This window comes from Epinephelus fuscoguttatus, linkage group LG2 (genome assembly GCF_011397635.1).
Source record: "Epinephelus fuscoguttatus linkage group LG2, E.fuscoguttatus.final_Chr_v1".
Classification (NCBI taxonomy): Eukaryota; Metazoa; Chordata; class Actinopteri; order Perciformes; family Serranidae; genus Epinephelus; species Epinephelus fuscoguttatus.
Genome location: NC_064753.1, coordinates 39,978,256 through 39,994,092, shown reverse-complemented (window position 1 = coordinate 39,994,092; position 15,837 = coordinate 39,978,256). Strand labels below are relative to the sequence as shown.

The 15,837-nt window shown below is 41.7% G+C and overlaps 1 protein-coding gene across 2 annotated transcripts in view; it reads right to left on the bottom strand.

Moving 5' to 3' along the window:
- Positions 1-15,837, bottom strand: part of LOC125901739 (zinc finger protein 609-like) — a 109,646-nt gene that overhangs the window by 28,789 nt on the left and 65,020 nt on the right. For both annotated transcript variants that reach the window (XM_049597623.1, XM_049597632.1), the window contains exon 3: positions 1,929-2,154. In XM_049597623.1, coding sequence (XP_049453580.1) covers positions 1,929-2,154 — 226 coding nt within the window. The remainder of the gene's footprint in view (positions 1-1,928; positions 2,155-15,837) is intronic.

Here is a 15,837-nt window from a genome sequence, read left to right as displayed (position 1 = left end):
TAAAGATTTTACAATGCAAAAATCATAAAATCCGAATTCCAATGTCTTACAATTTAAGAGTTTTGACAGATTGATTTAAGACCTTTTAATGTCAAGCAAGGCCTTAATTGTAGATTACTGAATTCAGGGTCTTTTAAGACCTTGTTAAGGATCTGCAGGAACCCTGTGAAACGAGCAAGCTGTGGTGTCTTCAAACAGAAACACACATGGGAACATGATGTGCAGCAACAGGGAAAACACGTAAGAGACATCTGAGGGCAACTTCATAGTTGCAGATCTCAAATCTATCTCTTCATCCTTTATCACATGATTTCCCACCCTGACTGTGTCTACCTGATAGAGGTTTCGTCTGAGATTTAAAAAAGAAAAAAAAAAAGGCTTCAAAGAGGGGAAGTGGGTTAGCGTCTGGAAACCCTACTCGTCTCAACAGCTCCGATGACCGTAACAACCTGTGCACTACACCTGCAGAGCGCCCCCACCCTCCTCCTTCCTTTCTTCAACACATACCTCTCCACCATACCACTTTTAAAACCACTCAAAAGCTCCCACTGGCCTCCACCCACTGAGCCAGATAGAGTAGAATCAGAAGAAAACACAGCCCCATCAGACCAAACCACTACCTCTTTCTGCCAAAATAGCAGCTTTGAGAGAGTGAGTGCAGGCAAAGGACAGACTTGGACGGGGAAAGGGAAGGGGGCAGGGCGAGGGGGAGGGTCAATCACTCTGTGGGAGGCAGAGAATGAGGGAGCACAAACATAGTACTGGTGTTGGCTCTGAGCCATGTTTGTGTCACTAACAGAAGTAGCCTTGTCTGTCTCCCCCCCTGCCCCAACCCCCTGCCTTGCACTCGCTCTCTCCCAGTTTGCTTGGAAACAGAGTCAAGGGGTGACTGGCTGGATGCTTGGTAACAGAAAAAAGGGTTGCAATAGAGAGGAGAACAGGGGTGAATCTGACACAGCCCAGGGCTGGAGCAAAAATCAAAAAAAAAAAAAAAAGAAAAAGGGAGCGAGTGGGGGGAAGAAAAAGCCACTCAATAGCAGGGACTGTGCTTTGGGAATGTTGATGAGGCAGGGACCTTTTTCTGTTCGGTTCCTGCAAGTGAACCAACAAGCAGCACTGTGGATGTGTGGGCGATTTGTACTCAGCATGCCCGCAGAGCGACTGAGCGCGAGCTGCTTTGAAGATTAGGTGTTTGCATTATTTCACATGCACGAAAGAAAAAGAGGGCAGTTTTTCAGACCCAGCAGAACTTGATAGTGCTAGCGATACATCTTAAAATTAAATAAGCTGAATGCGGTTTCGATCAAAGGGAGGAAAACTGAGAGCGTCTAAGATTTCACTCGGACTGCACTGCGGGAGAGGAGCCAACTCTATTCCCAAATGGCAGCCTCGCACAAAAAAAAAAAAAAAAGTGCTTTGTGTTATGAGGCATGTTGTTGAGAGCAGATATCTCTGTGCAACAAACTCCTGTCTGCATACTCCCCAGCAAAAAAACAAATCAAGGCCACCTAAGAACTGCCTGCCAACTACTATTCTTGTTGGCAATACTATGCAGCATGTGGGCTGTTAAAGCACGCATTAGTACCACCATCACCTCCTGAGGCAGTCAGGGCATATCCAATTACATTTTAGCAGGCAAAATATGTACCATAATGACAGCAAGATGATTACTTTTTAAACGACAGAGGCTTCACTGAAGCCTTGAAAACCCCAAACCTCTGATGTCTTCATGGAACCACACTGGCTTTGTGAGTAACAGCACAAAACAAACCATCCCATATATCTGCAGCTCTTCTGTTAGGCCAAAATCCAGCACTCATTTGTTTCACAGGGACTCAGTTTGTAACCCAGAATCAATTGGAATCAAATTGTGTGATTCCCAAAGATTCCCACTCCGACTAAACAGCATGTTAAACCACTCCACTTACCGTCTTCAGTTTCCTGCCACACAATGCCTTCGAGATTGACACTTGTACCGGGCTCGCAGGGCCCCAAGCACTCAGGTTCGGTAGCCAGGGCCACATCGGATGTGTTCACGGCCACCGAGCGTGTGCGCACCATTATCTGCTCACACGGCGAGGAAATCTCACTGTTGCCTACTGTGGCCAGGAGGTGGAGGGGCGGAGGAGCTGGCGTGGAGACAGGAGATTCCATCTGTGAAGAAAGAAGTGGGGGGTTGAGAGGGAGAGAGAAACACATGAGACACTTCAGAACCACTGTACAAACACATCCAGAGCAGATGTGAAGATGCAGACGATGGATGTACGATGAGGGGATGTTAACAAAGATCTGAGCACATAGATGTCTTCCTGGTATGTCAGTGGCCCTTGACCACAACATTAGGCCCCAATCAGACAGAGTGTTTGAACAGCGTGGGGCAGCTTTTGGTAACTGGTCTCTTTCTTTTCTTTTCTTTTCTTTTCTTTTCTTTTAAATTAAAGGATTAATTGTAAGCAGACAACCAATTACCATAAAAGGAATACAGTGTATATATTCTTGAAGATACCATGAGTATTGTGGATTTACAGCAGTTTTATAGCATGACTTAGGACCTTCTTTCCTCATTATCTACCTAACTCTAACCCATCAATGGTCTGCAGTGTTTAAACTCTACCTTGTAGTATCAGCTCAGCTCACTTGGAACTTTGACCAAGATGGTACAAAAAGTCCCAGGAACTATCTAGTACCTAAACTAATGGAAAACCACACAAAAGCAAGTGGAACTGAGAAGATTCGTGTCGTACCATGCAGTGGAAATGCGGCATTAGTGTTGTAATACACTTCTGTGTCTTTCCTCAACCAGCCTTAGAGGTGATTAGCAGACGGGGAAGGCAGGCAGGGACATGTGAACTGCTTTGACTGCCTTTGTGGAAGGACAGAATTAGTTATGCAGGATTGGTCAAACAATCCCTCCCCCAGCTTTCCTCCCTCGCACACAGCCAGAGCGAGATCCGTGACACCAAATCATCTCACAGACTGATCACTCATTAATTCCCTCAATTAAAGAGCTAGTTGTGGTAAGGGAGCGGGGCTGCCGAAGGTCAGTAATTGATTCCACCTGTTCTGACACACTGTGACAGCAATGAAGAGACGGTGGGCCTACATGGAAAACGAAAATGAAAAGGACAGGAAGGGAGGGGGGCGTCGAGAGCATCTGAGGGGAAGCGCACAAGAGACGGCTGGAGGTAGGAAAGTGTGTAGGCGGAAAAGAAGACTAATGGTGATTTAAGGGCCGCAGTGACACCAGGCTTAGTGCTCTTCATTCAAGGCAGTCGACATTAAAGCGCTCCAAATCATTAGCACTGAACTGCGGGAGGAATGCCGTGCTGCAGCCAACACCACACATTTATTAATTGGGCATAAACCACTCAGAGCTCAGGAATATGCTGCCAATGCTGGATCCAATTAGACTTAGAAGACAAAATAACAATTGACACATTGGATCATAAGACTGTGCACCCTTTACATAATTGTTTTAATCTACTTACTGTTCCAAACCGAATATGATGAGGAGAACTAAAGCTACTAATCACAGGATATATCCAAATTACTGCTTAATCAATCTAGAGATGAAAATGTTGGCCTGTCGGTCAGTGGTAGGTCTGCCACTTTGTTCCAGACGGAAATACTTTAGCTGTTGGTACAGTCTTGAAACCCAGTGGCTATTGGTCTGACATTATTAAGCCTCTGGGGGAAACTGCTGATCGGAGATCAAGTATAGCCAGCAGACATCTGAGCCAAAACTTCCTGTTCTTCGTGCCAGTCATTTCATCTAATCTCTATAAAGGGACACCTGCATATGAATGCTGATTAATACTAAAAAGAAAACATAATATGAGGCTAAATTGTCAGACAATAGCTGACAGGTTCCAAGACTGCATTTCGGCCAGTGCTAGACTGTTTATCTGTTACTCAAATGTGAGTGGTCAATACTACTTGGACTACAAACGGACAACAGAACACTTCCTATGCCAAAATCTTGCAGCATAGTGGAACAGTGGTTAGTACTGTTGCCTCACATTAAGAGGGTTCCAGGGTTTCAGGAGGGTTTCAAACCCTCTTGCTTCCAACCCCTGGGGCCCCCTGTGTGGAGTCTGCATGTTCTCCCAGTGTCAGTTTGGTGAAGATTCTCAGTCATTCAGGTCATGCTAATCACAAGTGCTACATCACAGGCAACTGGACTTACTTGAGTTTCTTGAAGACGAAATGTTTCAAGAAACTCAAGGAAGTCCAGTTGCCTACGATATAGCACTAATAGCAGTCTGTCCAGGGTGTACCCCGCCTCTCGCCCAATGACAGCTGGGATAGTCTTCAGTACCCCGTGACCCTGTACCATAATAACTAGTTACAATAAATGAACAAAAGAATTAATGAGTGTTTAAAGAGATTACTGCTGGCACGACCTAACTGAACTTCATTGTCCCCCAGAAGATGAACCCTAAAGAATTAGCTGATAACCTCTCTTTTCCTCTAGTGCCAGCAGCAAGTCCGTTTTCTTTAACCTACCCTCAGCACCTATGAGGTGTACTAGCACAAAATTTCCATTCATAGTTCCCAGACAATGAATCCTACTTCTACTCCTCGATGAGTCCATTACTTTAGTTTTCCAGACATTTGTTCAGAAACTAGACATTTAGTTCCAGTGTGCTTAAAGCTGTACTTAGTGCTATCTAAGGTGACGTAAAAAAATGTTAGGATGCTCACTTACAATACAAATTAGACGAGACTTAGAAGTAGATTTTTTTCCCACTCTTTGCTGGGCATTCCTCCAGTGTTTTTGGGGTCATAATGACTGCGATGTAGCAAGACTAAGTCATATATTGCAAGTCTGGCAAAAGCTAAATGTAATAACCTATCAAATAAAAGCATTAACTGTGCCAGGAAGATGGATATGAAAGTTTTAAAGAAGCATTTAAGTCTTACTTTTTATACTGTTGTGTCTCCATTTATTTTAGAATATGATTCTAAATACACTGCGCACAAGGTAAACAATATTTTTTGATTTATTTCATTATTTGAAATTAATAACAAAAATGCTGTGATTTATCATGATATATAAGACTAATTATGACCATGAATTATGCAGTGTGAGACACTGCAGATCAATCACTGAATGAGGAATCTGAATCCGTGATGAACCCAGTGCTTTGAAAACCAAACATTAGTCCCCTGATGAAATTTAATATTAGCTCAAGACTTGTCATCGCTGAGGCTTCATATTTCATGGTTTACAGAAATGAGCGTGGATAGGCCATTTCTCCCAGTGCTCAGAGGAAGAGCAAATTAATGTGTGCAGAGAGCGACAGAGAGTGAGGCCTAACGACATCGTAATCACCGTGTGTCAGTTTCTGATGCATGATGTGGCCAAGCTGCAGGCCGGCTGAGTGAATGAGACAGGACAGGTAATCACCCGAGCTGTCACCACACACTGTTCCTGGGCCGTATGGAGACACAGAGAGCCGCAGACAGGACCACACAATGAACCCTCCTTCAGACTGACAGCTAACAGTGGAAAGGTGCAAACAGGTTCATGCAGAGCCTCTTCTAAATTGACTCGGCTCCTCGAAATGATTGTGTCGACGCTTTGGGAATTGACATTTTGGGGATATTTGTGGCCGAGGTTAGGTGACTTAATAATGGCCTGGAAATAACTTTTCCTTAAAGTCCCCCTCCAGACACGTTTTAGAGTATGTACTCTGCTATGATTAATATTTAGTTTAACATGGTTTTCCCACATAAAGTTAAAAAAAATACTCTAAAAGGAGCTGGAGGCACATCTACTCTTTCTCCTTCATTAGGACATTCTGGGTCTGGCTTCCACTTCAGCCACCACTGCTGCTCAAGCTAGGTTTTGCTTTTGCTTTAAGTTGAGGAGATAGGTCGGGCTATGTGAGAATAGCTCTGGAGTGGCTGGTGAAAGAGCTGAGTGCATTAAAGGAAAACATCAGTGAGATTCGGAGAAATGAGGAGTCTGTTGTGCACCAATATCGGCAAATAGCAGACATATCAGAATGGTAAGTGTATTTAGCACCCTTATTTGTTTATGTTGTTCTGTAGCTCGTAATTGCAGTGGCTGACACAGCACTAGTGATTTTAAAACATAAAATAATATGATGTTCCAGTGTGTTAACACTGTCACATTGATAGGACGTATTCATATAGCAGAGGTCTAATCAGATTTTGCAGAAAGATTAATTCTGTCTGGCTGAGATTTTGCCATTATGAGTTGTAAGTCTGCTCCAATCGAATATGATGTATATTAGACAGCAATGGATTTTCGAATTTGTGACGTGTCAATCCAAACTTGCCTGGCACATGTTTGAATCTCAGAATTTAGAGATGTAGTATGCTCATATTGTTAGATACTAGTTTCCATACTTGTTTTGGGTAGCTGGTAGTGGGCTTATCCATCAACCCGAAGACCCAGGTGTATTAAGTGCTCATGCTGAGGATCGACTCTTAGGGAGAGAGCCTACATCTGTTTTCCTGCTTCACTTTTGATGAAAATTGTTAAGCCAACAGCCTGCAAATTTCTACCGCAAACAACAAAACTTGGCAAAGGCAAACTCATGAAGCATGTGCTGGAACTAGTCACGGATATGTACTCAAAGTAAGGCCCAGACAGCCCTTTGCCAGCCAGCTATCAGTTAATTCCTTTAGCCGTTACTATTTCCTTCTACCGACAAATGCACACTTTATATTTAACAGTGACAGTAGCCTAGACTCAGGCTGCAGCTAACTTTTATTTTCATTTCTGATTAATCTGCATGACATTTTTTCTAATAATAGTTTGGTTTGCAAGATGTGAAGATAGTGAATAATATGTAATGGGTTGTCCAATACCCCAAGATATTCAGCTTACAGTGTCAAAACAGAAAAAATAGCAAACACTCACATTAGAGAAGCTGCAACTAGAGAATTTCTGGCATTATTGCTTAAAAAACAACTCACATGATTAATCAATTACTGAAAAAAGTTCTGAATAAATTTTCTGTCAACTGACTATTTGATGAATTGACTTACTGTTGCAGCTCTAGCCTAGACACTTTAAAACAGTGTTTCCCAACTGGCCCAAGCACAAGGTGCAGATTTCTCCTTAGTCATTAGTTCAAGGTCCACACAGTTTAACATATTTAGTGTAATGCTTGCATTTGTCCAAGTCGTCAAGCTAGTTTGCTGTCTCTCTTTCCCAGTTGGGAACCACGGCTTTAAAAGACCTTGCCAGTCATTCTCATAACAAGTGCATTTGTGATAACACTTGATGAGTTCTACACCCCAATCTAAAATGACAGGAGGCTAATAAAACCTGAATGTGAAGTGTCAAGGCAGATTGAAGTTCAAGGATTCCCCTGGTTTCCAAGTAAAGCCTTCATACAAGAAGCATTTTAACTCTAATTATTGGTTTTAAAAAGACTGAATACTGGTGATTCTACCCTGTATTCCCAAGATCAATCACTTCAATGAATCAAGTCATCTTTGATGGATTTCTCAGCCCTACCTAACCTTTCCTGGATGAGCTTTGACATGATTTTTTCCATTTAAAATCCTGTTACTAGTCTAATGCCTCCACACAATAAAAGAACCATTCACTATGTAATGGTACAAAATAATTAGAATAGGATCACAATGGAAATGGGACCAGTTTACAATGTGCATGAACAGTGGAGCTCTATTTCCAAATTCTATCAATGGCTGAGTGAACAAAAGGACTTTTGCTCTGGGGCTGCAGAATGTAAACCCTCACAGTGAAATGCCTGACGTCTTGTCCGGGGTTTTCGAAAAACCACATGCGACTGAACTACACAACTTGTCAGATTACACAAGGCTCTGCTCCATGCTCAGCAGATGCCAAATTCCATGATTTCTTCCCTCTCTGCGAGACTTTACAAACGGATTTTGAAATCTCCCCCGAAAACCACACAATGCCTGAGTGTCACGCAAACCTTTTCTTAACTGAAACCCCATGCCGACTGCTTGAGAAAGCCACACGGGCAAGAGTAATGTTTAACTGACAGACAAAAATCCTATGAATCTGGGAGCATACCTCACAGTGCTGACAGAAGGGGAACTCTGCCTGGATTTCCAGTGATCACACAATAACTCACCCATGGCAGACAAGACACATGCTGCACTTTTTTACTGGACACATTAACTTCGGCTTTAACTTGTTTATTAGAGTTGGGATTAAGAAACTGAGCACTGAGCTTGGGTGGGGATTACGAAAGGATTACACTGCAGTGTCATACGGAGACACCTGTCTTGGCTGTACTTGTGTGGGTGGTGTGGATCAAGAATATAGTTGACCAAATTATACTTCCAAGCTTCCATTGTGCACCAAAACAGATGCTTTAAAAGGTCCTGTGTGTATGGTTTAGTGACGTCTATTGGGAATAATGGCATACAATATTCACGTGTATATTTTAATTTGTTTATAATCACCTGAAACTAAGAATTATTGTGTTATCATTAGAGGTGTTCCGATACTAATACCAGTATCAGAAATGCCTCTGATACGGCCTAAAATGCTGGACTGGGTATCAGCGAGTACGAGTCTACGTACGATTTGATCCCACCTAATTTTTATTTACCTTAAAAGTAGTTTCACACCCAGATAAAGGGGCTCTTTTACCGAAAATCAATTATTTTTCACTGGTCTAAAACAGTTGTCTACACAGCAAGTTGCATCATGCAGCCACTGGCAACTGCTAATTTATAGCTGTGAACGTCAGCAAAAATGTCAGCAAAATCTGTGTGGATTTGTTCATGTTGAGCCATGCTAGATAACACTGATAGCAATCATTTCACATCCATACAGGGTTAGTAGTACACTAGTACTGGGTCAATTTCCAGTTTTGCTGGTCCGGTCCATTGTACGAGATTAAATTGGTTTGATTTTATCCAAACCAGCTGAACCACCATTTGATATTATGTCAAGTTCTGGCAAATTAAAACATTTCCTACATCAGCGCTAAATCTAACTCAAATTGCATTAGTAATAAGCTATATGACAATGTGATTAATTTAAGATTATTCTTACAAGTGTCCGACAAGCTGTGTGCAATTTATTCATGAGCAGAGGCCGGTGGCCGGTGACATTCGTGTGTTTTGGGGTGACGGGAGGAGACATGGCAGAGTTAGTCCCTCAAGAACAATAAAACTGCCCCAATATGAGAACATTTTGGATTTGAAACCAAGGAAAGAGTTACTCTATCAATGGACAAGGAACGTCTGATTCATGAAGCTGAAATGAGGAACTACTGTATATACACAAGACCTTCTTATTTCACTATAAAAACCTACACAAGGTGGAGGCTGGCTGATGGGATCATCAAAGTTTCTGGTGAGCTAAATGACCATGCAAACAAGCTAGGCTACTTGCCGTTGACTATATTGTATGTCATTTCCAGTAAATATTACAATATGAAACAAATGTTTTCTGCTTTAAAAAGTAGCGTTCAAATGTAGGAGGACAGCCAGTCACCCATCTTTTAACTGGTTACATATTCTGTTTGACCACGAGCGCACAGCTGATTTTTATCTATCTATTTATGTGGTTAGTTTACATGACATAACAGAAATGCGTATGTAAGGAATTCAGTGTGGACAGATGCAATGCTACGTGACAGTTGGACACTCATTTGCTGTTGGGACATGGTGTCCTTATGTTCCAGCAGGGAGAGGCTGCTGAGTCAAGTGGTACACCTGGTGAAATTCGATATACTGGTCCAGTCCAGTGTTTGGCTTCATATCAAAGCGGTTTGAAATCTTCACACCGGCCCAACCCTACAGTATAAATGTATCTGTCAATATGCAACTTCCACAATCAGAATCGGTACAGAGAAGGAAAAAAAATGGTCCTGGAACATCTCTAGTTTTTACAATCTTCTAATGAACTGTTTATATCTACAGAGTGGGTCTTCTTCCATGAAGTCCGCCATGTTGTTCTACAGTAGCCCAGAACTGACAAACCAAACACTGACTTTTTATAGGGCTCTACAAACCCTACTTACTGTTAAACTTGCAGGAATGGGGACACATGGGAAAACAACGAAATTACCATAATGTCACAACAATGACCTGGGTAATATGTTTTGCAATTTTATTTGGTCTGGTAGAGTTTGTTCACTGTATTCCCCATGACATCTGAAAACAAGCCTGCTAATCATGCATCACAAATACTGGGTAATGAAAAGCAATGAAAACTAAAGAAAATCCAAGGGAGCCAAAGCCTCATGGGTCATTAGACAGCAATAAGCCCACAGTAAACCATTAGGCTGGTTATGTTTAAGCAGTCAAAAGTATCTCCACTCCGGATTCAAAATCGTGTGACCTTGTAATTTTAACTACAGATATTATTTTTCCCAGTATTCATTCTTGACAGCAGACCTTTCATACACAGACCTCATGTTTGATATGGTATAATGAATGCTTTTTCATGGTCATGGTTTACCGTTTTATATGAGACTGCTGTTACAGGTCACAGAGAATCATGTCTCCAACAGTGGTTCAATACACATCACTGCTAAACCATAAAAAAATCCCATTTCTCTCTGGTTCTTTTTCTGCATTAGTAGCTATAAAACAAGCACCATAAGCAGTTTCTCTTTCCCACATGCTGACTTTGTGTGGCCACTCGAGCTTTCTTTCTCGATTAAAACGCAGTTCAAATGGCAACAGCATTAGGAGAGATACCCTCGCCTGATGGGAGTCTGTGTTTATCCTTTCATACCAAAGTCGAGACCTGCATTTAACCCGAGTTGGAAGTAGGGTTGCGAGGTCAGGTCAGATAAGACACAGCGGGTCATTTGGATTAACCGCAGATGTGGATTTATCATCTCGGTCTATCACTTTATCTTAAAGTAGAGCTTTATGGGTCTTTTTTTTTTTTTAAACTGAAGAGCATGTAGTGTGCAAAAGAGTCACCACAGCATTTAATATAAGAGGAAAATAAAGCTGTAGGAGATAGACTAAGATTAAACCAAGAAGTCTGGTAAATGTAAATAATACACAACAACATAAAGCTGTAACTGCCTGTTATCATACTTCTGTATCAGTAAGTGATAATGGAAGAAAATTCACCTGCAAAGCTTTAACTGCCCCTATTTAGCATTTATAAGCAGTACATAGCTGTAAGGACAATTTCAACTGTTTAACAGTATTTGTGAACAGCTATAACTTCCCCTGTAAAGACATTTTCTATTGCTACAACAGTGTTTCACTATATTGTCATTCTGTATCTGCTTCAGCACCAGCCTACACTAATGTGTGTCCATAGGAGGACTTAAAGTTGCTTACAAATTTAGGATGTCAACGGTTAAAAGTTAAACAATTAACCGCTGAGAATATTTCTGACTCATCACTCATGTACGTCTGTAGGTTAATTTTCCTACTCTTCTGTTTGAGCACTTAACACCAGCTGGATCTGGTGGGAGAGTGACAGCTGGCTAGCTGTGTTAACACGCAGGAACTTAGCGCCCATTGCCTATCTTCCAGTCTACACTGGTTAGCTAGCCTTGGCTGCTCTGCCCTGTGCACCAGCCAAGTCCGATGGGAGCTTGCTAGCGGCGCCACTCATTTGGCGATTACTGCTAGTAATGCATTCCTAAACCTTACAGAGTTGCTTTAGAAACTTGGTGGCCACTCTTCGGTCTACTAACTGAGTAAGCGGTTCAATTTTTATAGCTCTGTTAGCATCATTAGCACAGCAAGTTTGTTTTTTCTTCATGCGTCTTAGGTATAACAGTCTTTGCCTTGCTTTTCTCACCACTGAGTCAGTATGTAGCGCCCAGGTAAGGCTTTCAGTGATGTGGACACTGAGGTATTTGAAGGTAACCACCCTCTCCACCAGGGATCTGCTGACATTAAGGGGAGCATAGTTCCTTGGGTCCTTTTTCCCCAAAGTCCACTATCATTTCCTTAGTTTTGCTAACATTCAGGACTCGGTTGTTGTCCTGACACCAGTGGATCAGGTCCTCTACTTCTTTCAGGTAGACCTAGGTAGTTATCTGTGATGCTACCAAAGCGGTGTCGTAAGCAAATTAAATGATGGTGCTGGAGTCTGAAGTGGCTGCACAGTCTTGTGTGTATAGGGAATACAGCATGGGACTCAAAACGCAGCCATGGGGTGCTCCCTTGTTACAAATGCTTAAAGGGTTTTGCTGCTAAAAATGTAGCTGCTTCTCCACCAGGGCAACCTGGGGGGAGACCTGAGGGTGGGCACCATGTTTCTGCAGTGGCAGGACAGTGTTAATTGCGGTAACTGTTAATAAGCGCTGCTGCCAGCTAGCTTCCGAACCAATTGGTGCGCAGTGCAGAGCAGCAAGTCAACATTAGCTAAGCTAACCAGTGGAAACTGACAGGTGGGCAGCGGGCACTATGTTTACGGGTGTTAATTCAGCCAGCTGGCTGACGGTCAGCAACGCCAACAGAAAATAACACACAAGACATTTACATCACAAAACAAATATAATTTTACCACCTCTACATGGATAACACTTTGAAATTCAGTGCTAAAGCTAACTGAGTGAGTGGAGGCTGGACTAAAAGGCCTTGTATTTCATGTGATTTTGTGTTGTTGTTGTTTATTTATTTAAGAATAACCACTTAATTATTGGTTAATGGGTGTCGGGCTATTGTAAGCAAATTTAACAGAACCTGACATCCCTATCACTGACACATTAATTACACTAAGTACTGAGCAAATGCTAAATAGGGGAACTTTAAGTGTTGCCCATTCATTTGACATTTTTCATGACTGACATGAATTATTATGTTACTGTGAATGAAATCAAAAGCTGTGTCGCATCAATCTGTATTAATAATCATTTGGCAATCCAATCACTGAAACCTGAATCACAATCAAATCAATAATAAAAATCTGCTGTATGTAGAGCTTCCCAGGCTTAGTCTGAATAGACTATCATTGATCTAAATTGGCCCCCGTTGATTGTTTAACCATTGAACAGTATAGATTTTACAGCCTGATAAAGCCTGGGAAACTCAACACCATGTTCGACATCAAAAAAGAGAAAACATCGGTCTTGAGAAGAGAAAATGTAATTCTCCCCGACACGAGGGGGCCATTATTAAGTAAAAAGGAGTCCTTGCTGAAGTGCCATTAGTTGGCTGAGTTCAGTGTTCCCGCTTCAATTATGTAATTCTTTTTGACACCAGGGGCAAACCCTGTGAACATCTTTGCTGAGTTACTGAGGTCGAAGGCCGGTGGAGATTACGCTTCTCGCCGGCTCTGGTCGGTGCCTCTTTCAGTACCACATGACACCCAGTTAAAAAACATTAGAAAACAGGGACCAAAGCTCCTTTATTTGTCTGTCATAGAAACAATGTGGGGACATGTAATCCTTGCTACATTGTTGAATCTACATAATGAATTTAAGAGCAGCGGCATTTAAATTATAACCAGTCCAGACATAGAGCCTGGTTATCAGCATACAATCAGCTTTTCAAGTGAGCGGTATTATTGGAGTAACATGGTTATTAGCATTAAGATACAATTGAAAACAAATGCACAAGCCTCATCTAATTTGACTGCTAATATCAGCCAGGAGACATAAAAAGAGAAATAAAATGACTGGATTCAAGTCATGAAAAAAACCCCAATTGTTTTCACCCACTGCATGGTGGCCTAATTTCTTCTCTAAAACCACACTGTCATTCTCTTTGAAGCTCAGAGTAATCACAGAGAGTGAAAGAGAAAACAGGAACACCTGACATCTATTGTAGACCACCAGCTGGTAAAAGGCACTCAGTTTCTAGGCAACTCTTCTCAGCCTTAGCTGCTAATTGTGCTTTCAGGAAAGCATAACCACACATAAATAATACAGAGAGGAAACTAAGCTGTGATGAAGTTGGTCACCCATGACCTACAATCTCTTCAGAGCCATAATGAGTGAGCCAGAATCTCGCAGTAAACAGTTATTGTCTGACAAAGACGCCGTTTGCCATATGACTCTTTAACATTACAGGCTGATGCCATGCATGCAAATAACACAATTTCTAAGAGACTGGAAAAGGCAGAATGAAGTTTGAATTACTGTAAAACACATTTTACATTAAAAGCCTAAAAAAAACCCTCAACCTTTACACAACATGTAATTTTGCAAATGTCGCCAGGAAATTCTGACACATTTTGGCACTTAACATTACATTTCATTTTAATGATGCAACTCAACCACTACGTTCAGAAATAGAGCCGTGAAAGTCGAGACGTAAACATGAAAAATGTCTGTAAAAGCAACAGCTTCACATGACGCACTGAGTAAACTTTCATCTCGCAGCCTTAAGCAGCAGCTGTGAATTACAGCTTAACTGTTAGAACGACGAGTAATGCTCCCCCATTTGCTGTAAATTTCAGTAGTAATCAAATTTAATATCTTTTTAGTGTGACACATTTATCAGAGCTACTATTTTGCCAAGGCCTTTGATTACACTGAAGGCAAAAAGTACACAAAGCTTCGTCAAAGAGGAACCTCTTCAGACAGCATGAGAGGCTTTACCTGTGGAGACATATGCACTCCCTGATGAAAGGACAACATACATTAGTCAAGAGACTGCTCCTGCAGCTACCAGCAACATGATGGGAAGTAAAAGTGATATAAAAAGACAGAAGGCACAAGGGACCGCAGGGTAGAGGACTGAGCCAAGATAAGTGGAGCTTACCAATTTGCTCACTTATGAGGCAATGGCCTAATTTGCCCGGTAAAGCAAAGTCACACAGAGGAAAAACTCCTCTCTCTTAACTACTGCTATGAAACGGCAAGAGTAAAACTAGACCAATATTTAGTCAAACTGGGGGTTTGTTTACAACCGTTCAGGCTGTTTGAATGCTCACAGTCGCTGTAGTGCTGCTGGCAAAGTCGCTGTGTCCCCAGATTTCAGCAATTAAAATAAAACCCAAGTAGTAAAAGGGAAACTGAATTTGTTTTAAATGCCTTTTCAGTGTATTATAAAAATTATTGAGTATTAAAGAGCAACTTAACACCCTGTTTTAGCTTCAGCATTTCCCCTTCACACATGTAGACAGGACTAAGACTCTACAGCCATGTAGCAATGCTGTGATGCTGTATTTAACTCAGACATAGCAGGGCTTTGAGCTAAATGCTAATTCATCCTAAGAGGGACGTGAATATCTAGGGCTGCCACTGACTAAGAATTTTCCTAGTTGACCAACAGTCGTCATTTAGAGCCATTAATCGACTAGACTCCTGTCTAAGAGTTTCACGTTTGTCGTTTTTTTCCCCTGCAACCAAGCAACTGATGTAATCTTGCTAATCGATGACCTTTCTGGTCGACTAACGTTTGGTCGACTACTGGGGAGCAGCCCTATAAATATCTGTACCAAATTTTACGGCAAGACATTCGATTGTTGTAGAGACACTTCACTAAAACTACAGAAGTCGTGGTCATGAAGAGAAGATCCAGTAGCAGCTGAGATACTTCAGTTTGGATCAGATTTGTGGACCAACTGGCTAACGGACTGACACTGCCACCCATAACGCCATGAAGTTACTGTGGCTAAAACTGCCACAAAAATGGCTAAACTCCCGGACACACATTTTCTCTCATAAAACATAAATAAGAGCTAAAATTAATTCAGAGTTTCTCTTTCATATATTGTTATTCTGTTCAATCACAAGCTAATGAAACTAATCAATCTATGAAACACTTTCCTTGTCTTATGAAGCAGGTAAAAAGCTAAAAACAACTAAGTTAACTGCTCAGTATATCATGTAGGCTTAATTAAACCTTTCCTCTGTTCATTATGGCCGTGGCAGTTCCCTCAAAAGTTGACATCCTTTGCACCTGCTTATCTCAGAGAAT